The 26,101-nt window shown below is 36.4% G+C and overlaps 1 protein-coding gene across 6 annotated transcripts in view; it reads right to left on the reverse strand.

Moving 5' to 3' along the window:
- The window catches only part of MNAT1 (MNAT1 component of CDK activating kinase), a 210,418-nt gene that overhangs the window by 98,982 nt on the left and 85,335 nt on the right, over positions 1-26,101 (reverse strand). For 3 of the 6 annotated variants that reach the window (XM_086320401.1, XM_086320404.1, XM_086320402.1), the window contains exon 6: positions 22,892-23,017. In XM_086320401.1, coding sequence (XP_086176527.1) covers positions 22,892-23,017 — 126 coding nt within the window. Of the gene's footprint in view, positions 1-16,291; positions 16,386-22,515; positions 22,815-22,891; positions 23,018-26,101 lie in introns of those variants that run through there. The other 3 variants (XR_015134235.1, XR_015134236.1, XM_086320405.1) reach the window with 2 other exon arrangements.

Here is a 26,101-nt window from a genome sequence, read left to right on the forward strand (position 1 = left end):
GCCCAAAAGAGCTGACAAAATCAGGGAAGTTGAAGCCCTATTAGGCTCTAAAAGTGCAAAAAGACAGAGAGAACATCTTGAAAGCAGTAAATGAAAAAATGACTATTGACATATAAGGGGACCTCAATAAAATCAACAACTGACTTCTAATAAGAAACCACAGAAGTTTGAATGTGGTAGGATGATATTATTAAAAATCCTGAAAGAAAAATACTGTCAACCAAGAATTCTTCATCCAACAAAACAGAGGCAAAATAAAGACATTTCAAGATAAACAAAGACTGAGTAATTTGTTGTGAGCACACATGCACCACACAAAAAAAATAACAGTACCAAAGTCTTTCAGGCTACAATGAAATAAAAGCAGGTAGTAACTAAATTGTCACAAAGAATAAAGAACATTAAAGGGGTAATTATATGGGTAAGCATAAAAGACATGAAAAAAAAAAACCTTTCTCCCCTTTTTCTTCTCTTGTTTTTAAAATAACTGAAAAAATGTCAAAACTGTGTAATTTGGCTTTTCACATATAAAAGATATATGACAATAATAGCACACAAGAGTAAAAATAAATGGAGTTAATCTGGATCAAAGATTCTATATTACTGGTATTGAATTAGTATTAACATGAAGTAGTATGCAATAAGTTAAGATGCATACTGTAACCTTAAAAAGTAACTCAACAAAATACAGCAAAAAAAATTTTAATGTCGAAACACAAAACAAAGCAATAAAAAGAGGAACAAAATGGACACGTGACATATAGAAAACAAATATAAAAATGGCTAATGTAAACTAAATCATATCTATAATTACATTAACTGTAAGTGGGTAAACATACCAATCAAAGAGCAAAGACTGTCAGATTGGAAAAACAAAATCAACTATACAATGTCTATAAAAGACACATCAGGATCAAATACACAGAACAGACTGAAAACAAAAATGTGGAACAAGATAAACTGTGTAAAGAAAAACCATCAGAGAGCCACAAAATAGTCTTAAAGAAAAAAACTGTTACATAACTGAAGACAAAATTAGACAATTCAACAATAAAAACTGCACTATTCCAATCTCAATAACTGACAATCTTGACAGAAAACCAGTGAGGATACAGAATATTTAAACAACACCATTAATCAATCAACATGATGCAACATCCAGCACTCCACCCAAACAACAGTAAAATACATATTAGTTTGAAGTGCACATAAAAAATTTTTCACAATAGAAAATATATTGGGCCATAAAATAAGTATCAATAAGTTTAAGAGGATTAGACTCATACAACATAGTTCTCCGACCACAAAAGACTTAAACTAGAAATCAACAAGTAAAAAGAATTTAGGAAATTTACAAATATTTGGAAATTAAACAACATACTGTTAAATAACTGATGGTCAAAGAGGAAATAACAAGAAAAATAAGAAAATATTTTTAATTACATAAAAATTAAAACACAAATTATTAGGGCAGCTAAAGCAGTGCAGACAGGGATTTATAGCTTTAAATTCCATTCTATGAAAGAAGAAAGATCTCAAAGCAATAACTTAAGTTGCCCTCTTAAGAAATGGGGAAAAGAACAGCAAAGTAAGGAAAAAGGATATAATAAATATTAGACTAAAAATCAATAAAACAGAAATCAGAAACAACAGGGAAAAAAATCAATAAAGCCAAGGATGATTCTTAGAAAAGATCAACAAAGCTGCCCCAGTGATAGCTTGACTGACCAAGAGTAAAAAAGAGAAGACACAAACTATTCAAGTAGGAAATGAAAGAAGTGACATCCCACCTGACCTTACAGAATTTCAACATAGATGAAGTCAATCAATTCCAAGGAAGATTCAAATTACTAACAGGGAGAGAGTGACAGAGGAAATGAGAGAGAAAGAAGAGGAGAGAGAAGGGAAGGAAAAACAAAAGAAAATGAAAAGGTCTAAACAGACCATACGAAGTAAGGAAATTTAAAAGTACTTGGAAACCTTCCCATTTAAGAAAAGCCAAAGCCAGATAGTCTCACTGGTGAAATCTATCAAATTTATTACAAATTCTTCACGAAAACAAAAAAGTAGGAAATATTTTCCAACTCGTTCTATGAAGTCAATATTCCCTGACACCAAAACCAGACAGTCATGCTATAACATGAATGCAGCATTAAAAGTATTGTTAAGGATGCTAGATTAAAAGACTACATATTGTACAATTCCATGTACAGAAAAATGTGCCAAAAAATCAAAGGCAACTCTATAGAGACAGAAAGAAGAGAAATGGTCTCAGAGTGGGAAGAAGAACTAACTGCAAACTGTCACAGGAATATTTCTGGGGTGATGAAATACAGTAAAGTCCCCTACATGTGAATGAGTTCTATTCGGAGAACAAAGTTAGCCTAGGTACCCAACTTACACAATCAGCCATTGATAAACCTGTAATGGGTTTATCATAATGTTCACACACATAATACATAAAAAACAAAAACAAAAAATAAAACATTTTTAATCTGATAATACACTACTTCAAAAAGTACACTAGTACAGTACAACAGCTGGCATACAAGGGCTAGCATCGAGTGAACAGGCAAGCAGAGTCACTGATTAGAGAGATGGGGGTCGAAGATGTGAGAGCTGTAGGATCATTAGCAACAGGAGACAGAGGCCAAGCTGCAATCTCACTCTCACCTGACCCTAATGGAATGCATGTTCACATTTGAAAGTTCTCAACTTGAAGGTTCCTATGTAGGGAATTAACTGTATTCTAAAACTGTATTACGGTTGTGTATCTCTTTAATATCACTGCTGCTGCTGCTGCTAAGTCACTTCAGCCGTGTCCGACTCTGTGCAACCCCAGAGACAGCAGCCCACCAGGCTCCCCCGTCCCTGGGATTCTCCAGGGAAGAACACTGGAGTGGCTTGCCATTTCCTTCTCCAATGCATGAAAGTGAAAAGTGAAAGTGAAGTCGCTCGGTCATGTCCGACTCTTCACAACCCCATGGACTGCAGCCTACCAGGCTCCTCCGTCCATGGGATTTTCCAGGCGAGAGTACTGGAGTGGGGTGCCATTGCCTTCTCTGTTTAATATCACTAAAAATCATTAAATTATAAACTTAATACAGGTGGATTTTATTGTATGAAATTATACTTCAATAATCCCATTCCAGAAAAAACTGATTGATTGAATAAATCAACAATTTCTTGCTAGATCTAATAAAATAAAAGAGAATACTGGAAATTTTAAAAGAAATATTACTCTAACACTTACATGCACTAAAAGAATTTTGAGGGAATACTGCAAACATCTTTATGCCAACAAATATGATAACTTGGATGAAATGCTCAACTTGAAAATGACAACTTAAAAAAAAGAACATCTAATAGCATACATCTATTTATATAAATTTAGTTGACCAAAAACCTACATGCAAACAAAATTAGAGCGCCAGATTGATTTTGATAGTGAACTCTATAACATTTTTGGAAGAAACATCACCTTCTTACAAACTCTTTCAAATATAGGGGAGGAGACCCCACTTTCAAATAAGACCAACTGAGCTGACAAAACTGATCCTGGCATTACTGGTAAAACTGTTACCAGTATTACCCTGATACCACAGAAAAAGACATCTAACGGCAAAGAAAACTGTGGACCAATACTCCCCATAAATGCAGACATAAAAAATTCTTAATAAAAGTATTAGCAAATTATATATACATGTATCACAACTATGGAGAGTGATGTAGAATATATCACAGTAACATAAAGCTAATTTAGCATTTGAAAATTTAACTAACAACATTAACAATATAATATACTGCAATGAAGAAAAATCGTATTCAACATAGTGAAAAGCACCTGAAAAACTTCAATATCCCTTCATTAATTTTCTAAAATTACTGTACACAAAAAATAAGATGAACTTTCCTCATTCCTATTGAAGGCATCCATGAAAATTCTACAATGGATATGATATATAATGTTCAAAGACTAAATAATTTTCCCTTTCAGTAGAGAATAAGACATTGCAACATGGCAAGTCAAAGAAAAAAAAGGCAGAAAGGAAGAAGTAAAACTGTCTCCACATGTACATGGCATGAATATTCCCCAAAAAAACACTAAAAGCAACTACTAAAAATAATAAGTACAATGAGCCAGAGCACAGGACATAAAAAGTTCACACTTGGAGTAAGTACAAGAAAAATGAAGTTTCAAGTAACTATTTCCTTGAAATATTTCAAGCCAAAGAAATAGAGGATAATTTATCTCAATGAAAAGAAATAAATTTATCTTATTTATCAGCTTATTTATTTATAAAATAATTATCAAATAAATTTATATCAATGCAAAGAAATAAATCTATTTATTTATAAATTTACCTATTTATCAAATAAATTTATTTATTTATCAGTAAATTGGAATAAATTTATTTCAATTCAAGGAAATAGAGGAAAACAATACAATGGGAAACAGTAGAGATCTCTTCAAGAAAATTAGAGGTACCAAGGGAACATTTCATGCAAAGATGGGCACAATAAAGGACAGAAACGGTATGGACCTAACAGTAGCAGAAGATATTAAGAAGAGGTGGCAAGAATACACAGAAGAACTATACAAAAAAGATATTCATCACCCAGATAACCACAAAGGTGTGATCACTCAACTAGAGCCAGACATCCTGGAATGTGAAGTCGAGTGGGCGTTAGGAAGCATCACTATGAACAAAGCTAGTGGAGGTGGTAGAATTCCAGGTGAGCTATTTCAAATCCTAAAACATGATGCTGTGAAAGTGTTGCATTCAATAAGCCCGCAAATTTGGAAAACTCAGCAGTGGCCACAGGACTGGAAAAGGTCAGTTTATATCCCAATCCCAAAGAAAGGCAATGCCAAAGAATGCTCAAACTACCATAAAGGCACTCATCTCACAAGCCAGTAAAGTAATGCTCAAAATTCTCCAAACCAGGGTTCAATGATACATGAACCATGAACTTCCAGATGTTCAAGCTGGTTTTAGAAAAGGCAGAGGAACCAGAGATCAAATTGTCAACATCTGTTGGATCACAGAAAAAGCAAGAGAGTTCCAGAAAAACATCTGTTTCTGCTTTAATGACTACGCCAAAGCCTCTGACTGTGGACCACAACAAGCTGTGGAAAATTCTTCAAGAGATGGGAATACGAAACCATCTTACCTGCCTTCTGTGAAATCTGTATGCAGGTCAAGAACCGACAGCTAGAACTGGACATGAAACAATGGACTGGTTCCAAATTGGAAAAGGAATACAAGGCTGTATATTGTCACCCTGCTTATTTAACTTCTATGCAGAGTACATCATGCAAAATGCTGGGCTGGATGAAGCTCAAGCTGGAATCAAGATTACTGGGGCAAATATCAATAACCTCAGATATGCAGATGACATCACTGTCATGACAGAAAGAGAAAAGGAACCAAAGAGCCTCTTGATGAAAGTGAAAGAGGAGAGTGAAAAAGTTGGCTTAAAATTCAACATTCAAAAAAAGAAGATCATGACATCTGGTATCATCATTTCATGGCAAACAGATGGAGAAACAATGAAAACAGTGACAGACTTTATTTTCTTGGGCTCTAAACTCACTGCAGACAATGACTACAGCCATGAAATTAAAAGACACTTGCTCCTTGGAAGAAAAGCTATGACCAACTAGACAGCGTATTAGAAAACAGAGACATTACTTTGCCCACAAAGCTCCATCTAGTCAAAGCTATGGTTTTTCCAGTAATCATATACACACATGAGAGCTAGACCATAAAGAAGGCTGAGCATCAAAGAATTGGTGTTTTTGAACTGTGGTACTGGAGAAGACCCTTGAGAGTCCCTTGGACTGCAAGGAGACCAAACCAGTCAATTCTGAAAGAAAGTCATCAGAAGGACTGAATAGTCATTGGAATATTCGTTGGAAGGACTGACACTGAAGTTCCAATACTTTGACTGCCTGATGCAAAGAGTCAACTCACTGGAAAAGACCCTGTTGCTGGGAAAGACTGAAGGCAGGAGAAGAAGGGGATGACAGAGGACAAAATGGTTGGATGGCATCACTGACTCAATGGACATGAGTTTAAGCAAGTTCTGAGAGATGGTGAAGGACAGGGAAACCTGGCATGCTTCAGTCCACAGGGGTATAAAAAGTCGGACACAACTGAGCAACTGAATAACAAATCAAGACGTTGATTTGTTACCGAGTACCTGGAACTGAACAGAGAGAATAGAAGTAACATACAATCAAGTAAGTTTAAATAAAGGCACCAAATGTACACAAGCAACCCAGTGGAGAAAAGAAAGTATTTTCAATAAATAGTACTGGAAAAACTGGATGGTCATATGCAAAAACTGGACCCCATATGTACTTTATATCATACATAAAAATTAATCCAAGATGGGTCAAGAATCTACCTATAAAATAAAAAACCATAAAGCTTACAAATACAAGAATATTTTTTGACTTTAGGAAATTTAAAGGTTGATTACAGCTTTCCTGGTAGCTCAGACGGTAAAGCATCTGCCTACAATGCCAGAGACCTGGCTTCGATCCCTGGGTCAGGAAGATCCCCTGGAGAAGGAAAGGGCTGCTGCTGCTGCTGCTGTTAAGTCGTTTCAGTCGTGTCCGACTCTATGCGACCCCAGAGACGGCAGCCCACCAGGCCCCGCCGTCCCTGGGATTAAGGGAAACCCACTCCAATACTCTTGCCTGGAAAATCCCATGGACCAAGAGCCTGGTAGGCTACAGTCCGTGGGGTCAAAAAGAGTCGACATGACTGAGCAACTTCACTTCACTTCTATACTTACAGAAAATAGAAGGGAAATAACCTTAAAAGAAAAAAAGGCGTAATCAAATACATGAGCCTTAATCAAAATCAAAACATTGGATCATCAAAACATACCATTAGGAAATCGAAAAAGTAGAGAATTCTCTGGCAGTCCAGAGAATTTGGGCCTTGCCAATGGTTGGGCCTTGCCAATGGCCCAGGTTCAGTTCCTGGTCAAGGAACTAAGATCCTGCAAAACACATGGCCCAAAATAAAAAACTTTTTTTTAAAGAAAATGAAAAAGTAACCTACAGACTGGGAGACATTATTTGTAAAACAGATTATCTGACAAAGACTTGTATACAACATTTTAGTTCTCAAGGAAATACAAATTAAGATTAAGATCACAATGAAATATCATTAAACACCCACCAAAAGAGCTAAAATTCAAAATGTTGCCAGCATTAAGTAATGACAAAAAGTGGAGTAATCAAAACTCTCATACTACTGGTGTGAGTATAAAGCTGTGCAGCTGCCACAGAAAAAAAAGATCGGTATTTTCTTCTAAAATTTAAGTACATATACTATAAACGAAAAATTTCACTCATGTTCTGAACTAAGACTTTAAAATATGTGTTTACACCATCAGTAGAAAAGATGGAAAGCCCAGATATAAACCCACACACCTATGGTCAATTAATCTACAACATAAGAAGCAAGAATATACAATGGAGAAAACAGTCTCTTCAATAAGTGGTGCTGGGAAAACTGAACAACTACAAGTAAAAGAATGTAGACCATTCTCTAACACCACACACAAAAACAAACTCAAAATGGATTAAAGATCTAAATATAAGACCAGATACTATAAAACTTAGAGGAGAACATAGAACACTCTTTGACATAAATCGCAGCACCTACCTCCTAGAGTAACGAAAATAAAAACAAAAATAAACAAATGGGACCTAACTAAATTTAAAACTTTTGCACAGCAAGTGAAAGTCGCTCAGTTGTGTCCGACTTTTTGCAACCCCATGGACTATACAGTCCATGGAATTCTCTGGGCCAGAATTCTCTAGGCCAGAATACTGGAGTGGGTAGCCTTTCCCTTCTCCAGGAGATCTTCCCAACCCAGGGATCGAACTCAGGTCTCCCACATTGCAGGTGGATTCTTTACCAGATGAACCACAAAGGAAGTCCTTTGCACAGCAAATGAAACCATAAACAAAATGAAAAGACAATCCATAGAATGGGAGATAGTATTCGCTAATGAAGTGACCAAACAAGGAATTAAATCTCCAAAATAAACAAATGGCCCATGCAGCTCAATATCAATAAACAACCCAATCAAAAAATAGGCATAAGATCTAACTAGACATTTCTCCAAAGAAAACACACAGATGGCCAAGAGGCACATGAATGGCCAGTCAGAATGGCCATCATCAAAAAGTCTAAGAATAATAAATACTGGAGAGGGTGTGGAGAAAAGGTAACCCTGCCACAGTATTGGTTGGAAAGTGAACTGGTCAAAGCTATGGTTTTTCCAGTAGTCATGTATAGATGTGAGAGCTGGACTGTAAGAAGGCCGAACACTGAAGAACTGATGCTTTTAAATTGTGGTCCTGGAGAACATTCTTGAGAGTCCCTTGGACTGCAAGGAGATGAAACCAGTCAATCCTAGAGAAAATCAACCCTGAATATTCATTGGAAGGACTGATGCTGAAGCTGAAACTCCAATACTTTGGCCACCTAATGCGAAGCACTGATGCTGGGAAAGATTGAAGGCAAAAGGAGAAGGGGGCGGCAGAAGTTGAGATCGTTAGGTAGCATCACCAACTCAATGGACATTAATTGAGTAAGCTGAACCTGGCGTACTGCAATCCGTGGGGTCATAAAGAGTCAAAAACGACTTAGTGACTGAAACAACAATAACAAATTGGTACAACCATTGTGGAGAATAATATGAAAGTTCCTTAATAAACTAAAACTAGAACTACCAGAGGATCCAGCAATGCCATTTCTGGGTATATATCTGGAAAATACTATAATTTGAAGAGATACCTGCACCCCATGTTCACTGTGGCACTATTTACAATAGGTACATTATGGAAGCAACCTTAATGCCCATCAACAGAGGAAAGGATAAAGAAGATGTGATATATTTACACAATGGAATATTAACCATACAAATGAGTGAAATAATGCCATTTGCAGCATGTGTACATGCATGCTCTCTCAGTCATTCAGTTGTGTTAGACTCTTTGTCACCCTATGGACTATAGCCACTAGGATTCTCCCATGGACAGAGTATATAGCCTCCCATGGAATACTGGAGTAGGTTGCCATTTCCTACTTCAGGGGATCTTCCCAACTCAGGGATTGAACCCACATCTCCTGCACTTACAGGTAGATTCTTTACCACTAAGCCACCTTAGAAGCCAAAGTAAGCCAGACAGAGAAAGACAAATATCATGTGATGTCATTCATACATGGACTCTTAAAAAAAAAAAAAAAATGATACAAGCAAACATTTACGAAACAGAAAGAGATTCAGAGACTTTGGAAACAAACTTATGGTTACCCAAGGGGAAGGGAGGGGGATAAATTAGGAGTTTGGGATTAACATATACACATTCAGTTCAGTTCAGTCGCTCAGTCGTGTCCGACTCTTTGCGACCCCATGAATCGCAGCACGCCAGGCCTCCCTGTCCATCACCAACTCCCGGAGTTCACTCAGACTCACGTCCATCGAGTCAGTGATGCCATCCAGCCATCTCATCCTCTGTCGTCCCCTTCTCCTCCTGCCCCCAATCCCTCCCAGCATCAGAGTCTTTTCCAATGAGTCAACTCTTCGCATGAGGTGGCCAAAGTACTGGAGTTTCAGCTTTAGCATCATTCCTTCCAAAGAAATCCCAGGATTGATCTCCTTCAGAATGGACTGGTTGGATCTCCTTGCAGTCCAAGGGACTCTCAAGAGTCTTCTCCAACACCACAGTTCAAAAGCATCAATTCTTCGGCGCTCAGCCTTCTTCACAGTCCAACTCTCACATCCATACATGACCACTGGAAAAACCATAGCCTTGACTAGACAGACCTTTGTTGGCAAAGTAATGTCTCTGCTTTTCCACATGCTATCTAGGTTGGTCATAACTTTTCTTCCAAGGAGTAAGCGTCTTTTAATTTCATGGCTTCAGTATACACATTACTATTTCATATATTGATATATATATATAATGGATAATCAACAAGGACCTACTATATAGCACAGGGAACTCCACTCAGTATTCTGTAATAACTTATATGGGATAAGAAACTGAGAAAGATATATGTATATCTTTGGATATATATATATATACATATATAAATATATGGATATATGTATACATATACTTGAATAACTCACCCATATACCTGAAACTAACATAGCACTGTAAATGAATTATACTCTAAAATAGTCAACTTTTAAAAAGAAGTAAAAAATTTAATAAAACATGTTTTTACAAAAATAGCTTATATAAGAAAGTTCATAGAAGCTTTAATAACAGTCAAAAACTGCAAAAAGCTCAGGTAGTTGTCAACAACAGAACCACAAAAATGGTATATTCAAATGAACAGAATACTATATAGCAATAAAAACTAATTCCTGATATACAAAATAACATGAATGAATCTCAAAATATTATGCTGCTACTTCAGCATATGATCATTTTACTATAAAAGGACTAGATAGACCATTCCCCACATTAATTAAGCAACTAAAAAACTAAAAAAATTATAAGAATCAATGGTTTTCAGAAATTAGAAATTGAGTATCAGTCAGTACAGGATTCTGATCGCCAAGGAAAAGGAAATGAAGAGATATCTGTATTTCTCTGGTGTACTACATAGAGGCAATTTCCAGGCCATGATGTGTGGAAGGGGAACTCAAACAAAGCTTGGGAGTCAAGGAAACTGAGAGCACACTTTAGGGCTGTCAAGGTAGCTGTAACTTAAAGGTTAGATTACCAGAAAAGAAAATGCTGCACAAAGAGAGAAAACTCTAAAGCGGGGGTTCCAAACATTTTCTGTAAAGGGTAGATAAATTTTTTAGGTTTTGCAGGCTACATTCAGGCTAGTTAATTCTGCCATTAAAACATGAAAGCAGACAAAGACAATACATAAATGAATGAGTATGGCTATGTTCCAGAAACTGTAGTTACTGTAACAGGTGGTAGGTGGAACTTGGCCTGTGAGCTGTAAATCTGCCCACCTCTGCTCTAGAGATCTACAGAATGATGCCCTTAACTTTTGCCTGGGTGATGCGCAAATGAGTGTGAATTACTCAAGCTGAAGCTACAATACTTTGGCCATCTGATGCGAAGAGTCAACTCACTAGAAAAGACTCCGATGCTAGGAAAGGTTGAGGGCAGGAGGAGACAGGGACAACACAGGATGAGATGGTTGGATGGCATCACTGACTCAATGGACATGATTTGGAGCAAACTCCAGGAGATAGTGAGGGACAGGGAAGCCTGGCGTGCTGCAGTCCATGGGGTCGCAAAGAGTTGGATACAACTTAGCAACTGAACTACAACAAATAAAATAACTGGAAAGAAAAAGCTCAAAAAATTCCCCAAACTCATACGACCAGAACAGTTTGAAGTCTCAATAAACAAGGGAAAAAAGCCTCTCAGTACATGGGACATCACATACAGAGCCCTCAAAATGGTATAACTTCAAAGTAGAGCTAAATTAGCCTAACATTTAAATCTCTTCTTAGACCCTGGTGGGCTTCCCTGGTGGCTCAGACAGTAAGCGTCTGCCTGCAATGCGGGAGACTCAGGTTCAATTGCTGGGTCTGGAAGATCCCCTGGAGAAGGAAATGGCAATCCACTCGAGCACTCTTGCCTGGAAAATCCCATGGACGGAGGAGCCTGATAGGCTACAAGTCCATGGGGTAGCAAAGAGTCGGACACAACTGAGCAACTTCACTTTCACTTTCACTTTATAGACCCTAGCAATGCTTAAAAGAAATCCATGCAGGGATCTAACAGATTGCAGGTAACTTAACTACAACCCCAAAGTCTGAAAATATTTAATGAAATGTCATAAATTACCAGGTATTCAAAAATAAGGCAGAAATATATAACCCACACCAGGAGGGGAAAAAACTGTCAACAGAAGCAGATAGAGAAATGACAGGATGGAATTATCAGACAAGGACATTAAAACTAAGTTCTTAAGAAGTGAATAAATTAATGCTTACAGAGGTTAAGAGATCTGCCCAAGGTCATACAGTTAATATGTATGTAGTAGAAAAGTCATAATTCAAGCCCCTTATAATAATATCAAAACAAACTTTTTAAAAGAATTATAAAATATTCAATAAAATTGATTCAATAAAAAATATTTTAATAAAATTCAAATTTATAATTTTAATTATAATGGCTATTCATTTTATAAAAATATTTAATTAGGTCACTTCAAGGTACTCACTATAGTATTATCTTAAGTTATAAGAATCTACATTTCCTTTAAAATGATCATATTAACCAAACTTTTTTTTACATATAACTCTTCACAGATTTCTATAATTAAAATTAGAACATACTACAATTTTATTGAAATAACACAAAATACCTGGAGACATTTAAATGCTAAGAGAAAGTAATCACCTCATATCTAATTATAAGACATAATCATTTATCTATGAGTTTCATAAACGCGTAAGAATTGCTAAGACTGTTTTTAATGTTAATTTGGCTTATTCAAAACACATTTGTAGACAAATCATTAACTCTAATATTACTTGCATTTTCACATGACTTCTTTGATTTCTACACTTTGATTTGCCAGAAAAGTGGAAATTATATGTTAAGAATAGATTTAGTTCTATTTGGTCATTTTATTTTTTGTTTTTCAAGCAAACTGGTAATGTGCTTAAGCTATCCAGCACAACTGCAGCTCGAACATAACTGCTGCTAAGTCGCTTCAGTCCTGTCCAACTCTGTGCGACCCCATAGACGGCAGCCACCAGGCTCCCCCATCCCTGGGATCCTCCAGGCAAGAACACTGGAGTGGGTTGCCATTTCCTTCTCCAATGCATCAAAGTGAAAAGTGAAAGTGAAGTTGCTCAGTCATGTCCGACTCTTAGCGACCCCATGGACTGCAGCCTACCAGGCTCCTCCATCCATGGGATTTTCGAGGCAAAGTACTGGAGTGGGGTGCCATTGCCTTCTCCGAGAACATAACTGACTACTCAGTAAAATTTTTATTTTATTTCAGATACAACTGGATATCAATTTTCTATAACAATGTTAACAATGAGTTCAATCTTTAAATGAGTTCAAATAATAAGCAATCCTTGATGAAAACAACTAAATTCTATTAGTTGAAATCAGAAAAGCGAATTTATATCACAAATGAGCTCCCTTCTGGCTTACCCACAAATAATATAAAACAAAAATTTTTAAACATCAAGGTTAAAATACTCAAACCTCTGACAACAAATGACATGCTCCCCTATATTGCCCCCCACTAATTAACAACTGGGGAACAAAAGCTCTACTTAAAAACAATTCTTAGGTTGTCCTTGTGACTCAGTTTGTTTCCCGTTTGCACACAAAAGTATAGCAAAGTACAGAACACCATCATGTCTAAAGAAGTGCCAGATTCCCAGCCTTAGATTCTGGTTTCTAATTTACAACATGATAGCGGTGTCCTTCTTTGCTTCCAAAAGACTAAGCCTTAGTACTTAAATCTGTAGATATGCTGCATGGATATTTAATGATACAAGATGGTAATAAATGGGAAGGAAAAACTATTACTTTGAGATCTCTTCACTGCCTCAAACAGGAATGATGTAATAATGGTAACCACATCTACTCTTTAGGGGAAAATATAGTTAGAATTATTTATGAAATAAAAAAGAAACAGAGGTACTAAAATTATATTGTTGGAATTTGAACCAATTAGCTTAAAATAACTTTCCTGGAGAATCCCAGGGACGGGGGAGCCTGGTGGGCTGCCCTCTATGGGGTCGCACAGAGTAGGACATGACTGAAGGGACTTAGCAGCAGCAACTAGCAAACAACTGAGAAAGTTACAATTCCTACTTTAGGAGTGCAAAGAACTATCTCTGCAGAGAAGACAAAATATATACAAATTAAAGTTTCTCCTATTCATATATAAAACAGTGACTATGTGGAACTCTCTTAGACATTCAAGTTACAAATTATATATAAGTAATTCTTCTAAGGTGCGTCTAGTCAAGGCTATGGTTTTTCCTGTGGTCATGTATGGATGTGAGAGTTGGACTGTGAAGAAGGCTGAGCGCCGAAGAATTGATGCTTTTGAACTGTGGTGCTGGACAAGACTCTTCAGAGTCCCTTGGACTGCAAGGAGATCCAACCAGTCCATTCTGAAGGAGATCAGCCCTGGGATTTCTTTGGAAGGAATGACACTAAAGCTGAAACTCCAGTACTTTGGCCACCTCATGTGAAGAGTTGACTCATTGGAAAAGACTCTGATGCTGGGAGGGATTGGGGGCAGGAGGAGAAGGGGACGACAGAGGATGAGATGGCTGGATGGCATCACTGACTCGATGGACGTGAGTCTGAGTGAACTCCAGGAGCTGGTGATGGACAGGGAGGCCTGGCGTGCTGCGATTCATGGGGTCACAAAGAGTCGGACACGACTGAGCGACTGAACTGAACTGAACTGAATACTCTATCTCAACATTTTTCACTCACTGAGAGCTTAAATTCTAGGAAATAAAATTCAAGAAATTCAACCACTCTGTGAACACTCCTAACCAAAACATGTCCAATCTCAACTCTACATATTTCAATACATAATAATTAAATCCTCATTTCATACTAATTATTTTATGTTAATTTTTAACCCTTCATATTTCTCTAGGTTACTAAATAAATAAATCCTGTCTTCTCAGTCACACGGCAAAGGGTTTATTTCCAAAAACCTTAATTACATTTATATGTCTTCCTTGGACCCTCTCCAAGTTCAGCAAATCTGACTTCGTTTGTTGTATTGTGTTTGACTTTTCTTTAAGTACAGCAGCTCAGGAAAAGAAAAAGTCATTGCTCTGGCTCCTGTCCCTTAGGTTACCCTCCATACAATCAGTCTGCTATTAGAAGCAATAGTTGAAATCCTAGCTATTCTCAAATGAGGAAGAATTTATGTTTTGTATTTTGAGCATTTTCATTAATTAAATAAGGTATAACAGAAAGAGAATGAATTTCAGTGCCATCTTTTACAGGTGATCTAACCTGAGACTCAGTTTGCAGATCTGCAAAAATAGAAATATCATCTATCTCATGGAGATATAAAAACAAAAACATGCTGCTGCTAAGTCGCTTCAGTCCTGTCCGACTCTGTGCGACACCATAGACGGCAGCCCACCAGGCTCCCCCGTCCCTGGGATTTTCCAGGCAAGAACACTGGAGTGGGTTGCCATTTCCTTCTCCAATGTGTGAAAGTGAAGTTGCTCAGTCGTGTCTGACTCTTAGTAATGCCATGGACTGCAGCCTACCAGGCTCCTCTGCCCATGGGATTTTCCAGGCAAGAGTACTGGAGTGGGCTGCCATTGCCTTCTCCAAAAACATGCTGCTGCTGCTGCTGCTACTGCTAAGTTGCTCAGTCGTGTCCAATTCTGTGCGACCCCATAGACAGCAGCCCACCAGGCTCCCCCCATCCCTTGGATTCTCCAGGCAAGAATATTGGAGTGGGTTGCCATTTCCTTCTCCAATGCATGAAAGTGAAAAGTGAAAGTGAAGTCGCTCAGTTGGGTCCGACTCTTAGCGACCCTATAGACTGCAGGCTCCTCCATCCATGGGATTTTCCAGGCAAGAGTACTGGAGTGGGGTGCCACTGCCTTCTCCCTTTTATTAAAAGAAAACTATCACAGGTCACAAAGTCTTAAGCAATGTTGGGATCGTTGCCTACATCTGTTCAATGAAATCAACCCTTGGGACATAGGTGCTCAATAAATACTACTTTCACCCTGCATTTTAGAAATGATTCTACCAAAAAGTGCAAACTCTTAACTTCATAAACATTTAGATTTTCATCTATATTATGTATCAATCTCCACATTCAGTAATATAATCAATTCACATAAAAACTGTCATTTAAAATTTTCACCATGCCCTTGAACCAAATGCCAAATTTTGCTAAATAATAAACAGTAATAATAAGTATTCCATCACATACTTAAGTTATTTTAATTTCAAAAAGCATTAAAGTAACCTCCCTCCCACCATAAAAAAAAAGAAAACAACCAATTTCAGATGGATAATACAAAATTAAACAATAGAGTTCAAAACAAACCCTTAAGAGTGGAAAACAATACAAAGTGACAAAAGTTATTGAAAATACATGACTAACAGATCCACAGCATAAAAAGAACTTAGACATATGAGCAAGAGACGTGAATAAGTATTTCACAAAATACGGGAGTCAATGCTCAATCTCATTAGTGATCAGTGGAATAAAGCAGATTAAAATCACAAAGCATACATACTCACCAGAATGGTTACAGTGGAAAAAACAGAAAGGCACAAGTGTTGGTAGAAGTACGATTGGTAAAAGCCACTTTGGAAAATGTTTTGGCAGTATCTCCTAAAATTAACATACATAATCACCATGACCAAGTAATTCTACTCTTAGGTGAATAGCCACCAAGAAATGTCTGTACATGTGCACCAAGAAATATATATAAAAATGTTAGCATTATGTATATTACTGAAACTCAAAACAACCTAAACATCCATCAACAGTAGAATGTTGATGTAGAATGTAGAATAGTCCTCCTATGGAACATTACCCAGCAATGAAAAGTGGAAAAAAAAAAAAAAAAACTACATCTATATACAAAAACATGGATGAATCTCACAAATATAAGATGGACAACAAAACATTAATCAGGTTAAGGCATACATGCTTAAATGTTAAAGTTATTTAAAAGAGCTAGATAGGGACTGCCATAGAAAACAAGAGTCCCTATTTTGGGGAAAAGGAGTGGGGTGCAGGCTAGATGTAAGAAGTCATGAGGAGGACTTCGAGAGCATTGAGAATACTTTTTTCTTTTAGCCATGTGATGGTTACACAGATATTCACTTTGTAATAATTCACCAAGCTATATGGTTTGGTTCTGTGCACTTCTGTATATTTGCATTACATTTCACCAAACAAAAGGTTGTAAAAATGAGGAAGGGAAGAAGAAAGAAAATAAATACCAAGGTCACAACACTATCTGGAAAGATATCTAATATATTAAGCTAAATACTAAAGTCAAATGAAATGTAAGCACACAAAAAGGTGCTCAACATTAGTCATCAGGGAAATGCAAATTAAAACCCATGAGATACCACGATACACCTGTTTAGAGTGCCTAAAATACTAAAATTCTTAATGCTGAGGATGCAGAGCAACTGGAATACTCAATGTTGATAGGAATGCAAACTGGTATATGCTCTTTAAAAAATAGTTTGGAAATTTTTTACAAAGCTAAATATATCTTTCTAATATATAAATCATCAATCTCCTTCTTAGTATTATTTACCCACAACAAATTAAAACTTACCTATACAACTGTATGGAGAAGGCAATGGCACCCCACTCCAGTACTCTTGCCTGGAAAATCCCATGGATGGAGGACCCAGGTAGGCTGCAGTCCATGGGGTCACTAAGAGTCGGATATGACTGAGTGACTTCACTTTCAATTTTCACTTTCATGCATTGGAGAAGGAAATGGTAACCCACTCCAGTGTTCTTGCCTGGAGAATCCCAGGGATGGGGAAGCCTGGTGGGCTGCCGTGTCAGGAGTCGCACAGAGTCCGACTTAGCAGCAGCATACAACTGTAAGCAAATGCTTACAGCAGCCTTGTTGATAATCATAACCAAGGAAACAACCCACATGAAAGAATTTTGAGGAGTGATGGAACTGCTCTACATTATGATTTTACGATCGCTATACTGTTCTGCATCTGGCAAGATCCTATACATCACAAAGACTGACCTTTGTTGTATGCAAATTTAAAAAATAAACTTCAAAAAACTGTAGAACAAAATACTATGGTCAAAGCAATGCCACAGATTTCCAGGATATCAATATGCCAAATTTATCATAAAATTCCCCAAAATTCAAGAATCCTAAAAATATGTACTACTTAATTATACAATATAAAGAGATTATAATTCACTTAGACATTTAAACTATAATAACAACAAACAGCATTACTTGTAAAATGACTGTTGCACTTGGTTTAGCATTTTATATACATATTTTAATCATCCAAATAATCATATAAATCTACAATTATCTCAACTTTACCAATGAAAGAAACAATTTCAGAAAGAGCAAAGTAACATTTTACCCATAGATACACATCTAGTGAATTGTGAAGCTGGTATTTAATCCCACTGTATCTTAGTCTTTCCAAGCCCATTTTCTTTCCTCTATACTTTCTTTTTAGTTCAAAGTGAAAGTGAAAGTGAAGTCGGTCAGTCCTGTCCGACTCTTTGTGACCCCATGAACTGTAGGCCCCCAGGCTCCTGCGTCCATGGGATTTCCCAGGCAAGAATATTGGAGTGGGTTGCCATTTCCTTCTCCAGGGGATCTTCCCGACCCAGGGATCGAACCCGGGTCTCCCGCATTGTGGGCAGACGCTTTAACCTCTGAGCCACCAGGGAAGGGAAGCCCTTTGGTAATTCCTTAAAATGAGTAGTGTGTTCCTTTACATTATGGAAAGCGAAAGTAAAGTCACTCAGTCATGTCTGACTCTCTGCGACCCTGTGGACTATAGCCCATCAGGCTCCTCTGTCCATGGGATTCTCCAGACAAGAACAGTGGATTGGGTTGCCATTTCCTTCCCCAGGGGATCTTCCCAACCCAGGGATAGAACCCAGGTCTCCTATATTGCAGGCAGACGGTTTATCCTCTGAGCCACCAGGGAAACCCCCCTACATTATTATGTAAAAATATGCTCAAATTTCCTACATTTGTAAGCTTAAAATAGATTATGAATATTTTGTATTTTTCAGGTGCCCACATAACCACAATTATACAAAACAAAGTTAAAATATACAACTTCTGTCCTCAAGGTGTTTATAAATCTAATTAGCTGGCAAACATATGACAAACAAAGTAGGCAATTTTAAAACTCAAAAACAATAGCTGAGTAGTAGAAACATGGTTAGTGTGAGTACCTTATAATAACAAAATAATTCTAATTGCTTCCTCCTATCCCTTGTGTCATCACTGTCATTCATTTCACTTATATATAAGGACCTGTGTGAATAAGTATACATGTGTATATACACATATAGACACATAAGCAAACATGGTCAAACAGTGTTACTATTATTTTAAACTGTTATCTGTTAGAGCAATTAAGCACAACAAAAATAAAAGTTTTATTTTATCTTCATTCATTTCTTCTGCAATGCTTTCTCTTCTGGATTTCTCATCTATATCATCTTCCTAGCCTCTAAAGAACCTTTTTTAACATTTCTTTCAAAAATGATACACTGGCAAAAAATTCTCTATTTTTCTCTTATGATCTTTATTTCTCCTTTACTTTTAAAGTATAATTTTACACAGTACATTATTCTAGGCTGGTGGCTTTTCTCTCTGAATACCTTAAATATTTCATTCCACTCTCTTGTTTGCATGGTTTCTGAGGAAAAGCCAGATATAATTCTTATCTTTGCTCCTCTATAGGAGGAGCTTCCTCAGGAGTTTTTTTTCTTTATCTTCAATTTTCTATAATTTGAAAATAATATCCCTAGGTATAAGGTTTTTTTTTCTTGCCATTTATCCTACTTGATGTTCTCTGAACTCTCTGGGTCTTTGGTTTGGTATCTGATGTTGATTTAGGAAAATTCTCAGTTGTTATAGTTTCAAATATTTCTTCGGCTCCTTTCTCTCTTCTCTGGTATTGCCAGAATGCTTGTGTTGTACCTTTTGTCGTCATCCCACAGACCTTGCAATATTCTGTTCTGGGCTTTTATTCCCCCCAGGCTTTTTCTCTTTGGTTTCCAGTTTTCAAGAATTTGACTGATATATCCTCTTGCTCAAAGACTCTTTCCTCATGCATGTCCAATCTACTAATAAGCCATCAAAAGCACTCTTCACTTCTCTTAGAGTTTCTTTTTTCTCTAGCACTTCTTTTCAGTTCTTTTTTAGAATTTCCATCTCTCTGCTTATATTGCCCACCTGTTCTTGCATGTTATCTACTTTATCCATTAGCACTCTTAGCATATTAATCACAGTTGTTTCAAATTCCCAGTCTGATAATTCCAATTCCCCGGTCATATCTAATTCTCATGCTTGCTCTGTCTCTTCCAACTGTGTCTTCTGCCTTTGGTATATCTTGCAATTTTTTTCCCCTTGACAGCCAGACATGACACACTGAGTAGAACAAACTTTTGTAAACAGGTCTTTAAAAATGTAAGGTATCAGTGAAAAAGTTGGCTTAAAGCTCAACATTCAGAAAACTAAGATCATGGAATCCGGTCCCATCACTTCATGACAAATAGATGGGGAAACAGTGACAGACTTTATTTTGGGGGGCTCCAAAATCACTGCAGATGGTGATTGCAGCCATGAAATTAAAAGACACTTGCTCCTTGAAAGAAAAGCTATGACAAACCTAGCTGGCATATTAAAAAGCAGAGACATTACTTTGCCAACAAAGGTCCATCTAGTCAAGGCTATAGTTTTTCCAGTAGTCATGTATGGATGTAAAAGTTGGACCACAAAGAAAGTTGAGCACCGAAGAATTGATGCTTTTTGGAGAAGACTCTTGAGAGTCCCTTGAACTGCCAGGAGATCCAACAGGTTCATTCTAAAGGAAATCAGTCCTGAATATTCATTGGAAGGACTGATGCTGAAGCTGAAACTCCAATACTTTGGCCACCTGATGCGAAGAACGAACTCACTGGAAAAGACCCTGATGCTGGGAAAGACTGAAGGCGGGAGGAGAAGGGAAGACAGAGGATGAGCTGGTTGGATGGCATCACTGACTCGATGAACATGAGTTTGAGCAGGCTCCAGGAGTTGGTGAATGGACAGGGAGGCCTGGCATGCTGCAGTCCATGGGGTTGCAAAGAGTTAGACACGACTGAGAGACCCTGAATTCAGATGCTTATATCTTTCCTTTTCTCCTTTGCTTTTCACTTCTCTTCTTTTCACAGCTATTTGTAAGGCCTCTCCAGACAGCCATTTTGCTTTTTTGCATTTCTTTTCCATGGGGATGGTATTGATCCCTGTCTCCTGTACAATGTCACGAATATGCAGATGACACCACCCTTATGGCAGAAAGCGAAGAGGAACTAAAAAGCCTCTTGATGAAAATCAAAGAGGAGAGTGAAAAAGTTGGCTTAAAGCTCAACATTCAGAAAACTAAGATCATGGCATCTGGTCCCATCACTTCATGGCAAATAGATGGGGAAACAGTGGAAACAGTGGCAGACTTTATTTGGGGGGGCTCCAAAATCACCGCAGATGTTGACTGAAGCTATGAATTTAAAAGACGCTTACTCCTTGGAAGGAAAGTTATGACCAACCTAGACAGCATATTCAAAAGCAGAAACATTACTTTGCCAACAAAGGTTCGTCTAGTCAAGGCTATGGTTTTTCCAGTGGTCATGTATGGATGTGAGAGTTGGACTGTGAAGAAAGCTGAGCACCAAAGAATTGATGCTTTTGAACTGTGGTGTTGGACAAGACTCTCGAGAGAGTCCCTTGGACTGCAAGAAGATCCAACCAGTCCATTCTGAAGGAGATCAGCCCTGGGATTTCTTTGGAAGGAATGATGCTAAAGCTGAAACTCCAGTACTTTGGCCACCTCATGCGAAGAGTTGACTCAGTGGAAAAGACTCTGATGCTGGGAGGGATTGGGGGCAGGAGGAGAAGGGGACGACAGAGGATGAGATGGCTGGATGGCATCACTGACTCGATGGACGTGAGCCTGAGTGAACTCCAGGAGTTGGTGATGGACAGGGAGGCCTGGCGTGCTGCGATTCATGGGGTCGCAAAGAGTCAGACACGACTGAGTGACTGAACTGAACTGAGCGACTGAACTGAACTGACGGTATCAGGGATGATAGAATAATTTATAGTCCTAGTCCTATAATAAGGTCTCATTCTTTTAGAAAGCCTATGTTTCTGGACTGTGAACTTCACACACACTTCTCAATCTCCCGGCCATCAGGTGGGGCAGGATGGTTAGAGTGAACTGAAGTTGTGTATTTCCCTTCTTCAACATTTAAGACTGGAGCAGTTATAGTTGGATATTTCCCTTCACCCAGATCAGTTAGGCTCTGATAAAACTCAGTTAGACTCTGGTAAAATAGTTTATCCTAGAGGGCAAATCTTGTTAGGAAGAACAGAATGCTCTGGCACATCTTAAAACGGTTCCCCTTTTCTCCTTCATGTGTCAAAAGCATGAGGGGATTTTTTCTAATATACACTGAGATAATCTGGTTGAAACACAACAGGTAAGACTCACAAAAAGTGTGGGGCCTCTGATGATTCATTTCCCCTGGAGTTTTTAACTCTTAAGAGTTGCCCATACTGAGCCTTCAGTAATTTGTGAACCAATTCAGGTTTCCCTACACCAGCACTGGTTCCCAGCAAGGCTGCTGTTCTGGTGAGCTGTGATTCACTGTAGTCTCTACTGGTCTCTTCAATTTTAAGGGCAGTGGCTTGCTTTGTGACCTCTCTGTACTAAAAAAAACTTGTTGATTTTTCAGTGGGTTTTAAGTTTTATTTGTTGTCAGGTTGGAATGGCACTTTCCAAGCTTCTCACATGCCATACCAGAAACCAGAAGTCTGCATTTTAAGAAACATTTTTCTATACCACAAGCTTAAAAACTTACACAGAATAATAAACACATGCAAATTCAATATCATATAGAACAAAACTGTGTTGCATACTCTGTAAATTATTATTTTTCACTTTCTTCTTATACTGCATGTATTTTTATTTCTAGTCATGTAGCCTAGATCAGACGCATCTTAAATAATTGAATCTTCCAGTTTATCTGTAAAAATCAATATAAAGTTATAAAGTATAATACTTGACATATATGTTCCAAATAAACAATAAAATACAGCTTACCATTTTGATGCCTGTGGAAAACGTCCCTGGTTTTATAGGTTTAGGTTTCTCAATTTGCATTTCCAATTGGGTAGATCTATCTTTATGCTGAGCCAAAAGTAGAGCAACGGGGAGATCAGAACTCTCCTGTAAGAGAAGTTAAAGTGCAGTGTGAAAGTTAAAAAGAAAGAACTAAAGAGCAACCAGTCTTTTATTTTAAATTATGCCTTTCCATAAGCACTTGATGTCAACCTAAATATTCACTTTATGGAGAACACTTTACAAAAAACTTTAACATTCCATAATAAGAAAAGGCTGTTTTAGACTCATAAATCAAAATAACCTACAAAAATGGATTTTTATAAAATCCACATTAAAGACAGTATAATAGGGTCTTATTTCATCTAGTGAAACCAACCATATATTTATTAAAATAAAAAAAATTAGAAGCTAATCACAAAGAGAGTAGTACAAAGTACTATAACCTAGATCAGATGTTTATCTAAGACACATTCTTTTAACCAGTGAATTCAGACTGGCTTGAAATTGTTTCCCATTAGATTTCACCTGAGGCCGTTTGGAAATGATCCTTGTTCTGTTTTTTGTACAATGGAATGATTGTTAAGTACAACCAAAAGTACATTTATTTTCTCCTTTATTACTTACTTTTATAAATTAAATCTAAATTTTTTAATTAGCAAAATAATAGTAAACATTTTTAATATCTTATATTGATACTAAAACAGGGCCGCTATCTATACAAATCTGCATATACACATATTAATAACATCATCAAATAACTAACTCTTATATGTAAACTGTTATTTATTCTATTTAAAATGAAGTCTTCTTACATGTTTAAAGTGCTACACAGCTAAGATCTTTTTTTTTTTCTAATTTTATTTTATTTTTAAACTTTACATAATTGTATTAGTTTTGCCAATTTTCATGTACCCAAAGCATTTTCCCTTCTGAGATGTCAGTTAAATAAGAACACAGAAACACATGCAGAAGGAAACCAGGAAGGAAGAAGGTCATACACAAAGAGACACACTGCTCTCTGTATCAGTAAACAGAAAGAAAGGTACAAATACATTTCTATCTCCTATACCAAGGTGACCTATGAAAATAAAGTCATCAAATGGTCTAACAAATTTTTAAAATAGTAACTACCCAGAATTTAATCCTGAAAAAACTATGTTGTTAAACATTTTGTAATATAAAAGTGAAGATATAGTAGAACCTATTTTCTTTCCAAACCCAACAACTTAGTATTTTGGGGCACAAATATGGCTAACAAATATATTTAAAAGACTTGTTTAAAGGTTATAGTACAGAAGAAATTCAAATAACAAGCCAATTATTTCAACAGCATCATCCTAGAATAAACCTGTTTTTCAAAACTTTGCAACAGAAGTGGTTTGCAAAAGCAAATGTTTTAAAGATGAAAAGTTTCAAAATGGAAAAACACAAATTTTATTTATAATGCAGAAATTTATTAAGAAGCAAAATTCTTGAGACTTGGTTCTAGAAGAATATATTTGAATACCTCTCATATATTCTACAACAAAGCATTAGTAATACATTAATCATAGTATTGGGACTTTCCTGGTGGCCTGGGAAGTATGGCATTACTGTGAATTCCCACAGCTATTTGAGATTCCCATTAGGAATTTTGTAATAAAATGTCAACTTAAAGGACATTTTAAATGGGCAATGGCCCAAAGTATCTTTTAAAATCTCTTACTATCATTTTACATGTAAAAACTAACAGAAGAAAAATAAATTTTCTTGGCTAAAAAGCTAAATCATTGCTTCCTAATTAATACTCTAAGTGAATTCAAATTCCATACCTAGTACTTACTCTAAAAAGTAAAAGTTCTTACATAAAAGCAAAACAATATGTGCACTTCAAAAAAAGTTGCTAATCAATACTATGCCTGTTTTAATTCTGGTTTCACTTTCCTATAAAAGAACCAGAATAGTAAAATGTATTGGTAAAACAGCTGAAATTTAATAAAAATAAGTATTCTAGAAATCTAAAACTAATTTTGGTACAAAGGCAATACAATTTACTTCAAATCTGCTATACTCTACTTTAGCAATCAAAACTTTGGAGTCTGAAAATCTTGTAAATGTTAAGAAAGAAATAAGTAGGAGTTTACACATCAACAAAATCTATAGAGTAAAATAAATTATGGGAAACATATGCTCTTAGGAATACAGAGAATGCAGATTCAGCCTTTCAAGTTATTGGTTGGCCAAAAAGTTCGTTCAGGCTCTCCCGTAGTATCTTATGGAAAAACCCAAATGAACTTTTTGGCTAACCCAGTATTTCATTCTTAGCTCTCCATTTTTACCCTGAAAGGTTCCCTAAGCTATTTAATAGCCTGAAGGTACAATGCTCAATATTTAAAGAAATTTTAATTAAGACTACCTGTAATACTTATTAAAAGCTTTATAACAACCATTTTGAAAGATTATTTTAACTGACTTTGAGCAAGCCATCTGGCAAACAATATTCTAATAAAAATGAGCTACTGCATTTGACAATATTAGCCCTAGCAAAATTTAAGACATAATCTGAAGAGAAGTTTCTAACAGGAATATAAAAATATTTAATAAGTCAGGACCTGTTTAAAAATCTTTTTTCAAATAGCTTTTAGGAAAAAAAAAAAAAAACTCTGAATTTACAGTTAGGATTAAATAAATGAACTTTTTAGGCAACATTTTAAGTCATAAAGATTAAGACCATAACATTAAAACTCTGTCACATAGAGTATAATGTAATGCCAATACTTTTTTAAAAGGTTAAAAAGTGACTTTTAGCATAAGGACCAAAAACAGGAGAAGAAAAACTAATAAGGAGTACTTGTACTAGTTGTCTAAATTAGATCCAGAGAATCATTTTAAGATTTAAGCTACTAGATATATTTATAATGCAGTCTTTCTAAATAAAATTTAACATATGAACATACATAGAAAAAATACAATGCATTCTTTTACATACTTAATACAGATTCAGGAAAATAAAAAGAAATTTAATGAATTCTTTCAATTGGTCAACAAGGATGAAATGGATGTTAACATTTTAACAAAAAATTTTTAATAAATATTCAAAAATTAAAGTAACAATCTTTAAAAATAAATTTGAAAATGAAAACCAGAAATTCAAATTGAATTGGTATTCAAACCAATCTGCTGTAATTAATTGTTCTAATAAATACAATA

This window comes from Bos grunniens, chromosome 10 (assembly GCF_055505025.1).
Source record: "Bos grunniens cultivar Pamir isolate PY7600 chromosome 10, Bosgru_T2T1.0, whole genome shotgun sequence".
Taxonomy (NCBI): domain Eukaryota; kingdom Metazoa; phylum Chordata; class Mammalia; order Artiodactyla; family Bovidae; genus Bos; species Bos grunniens.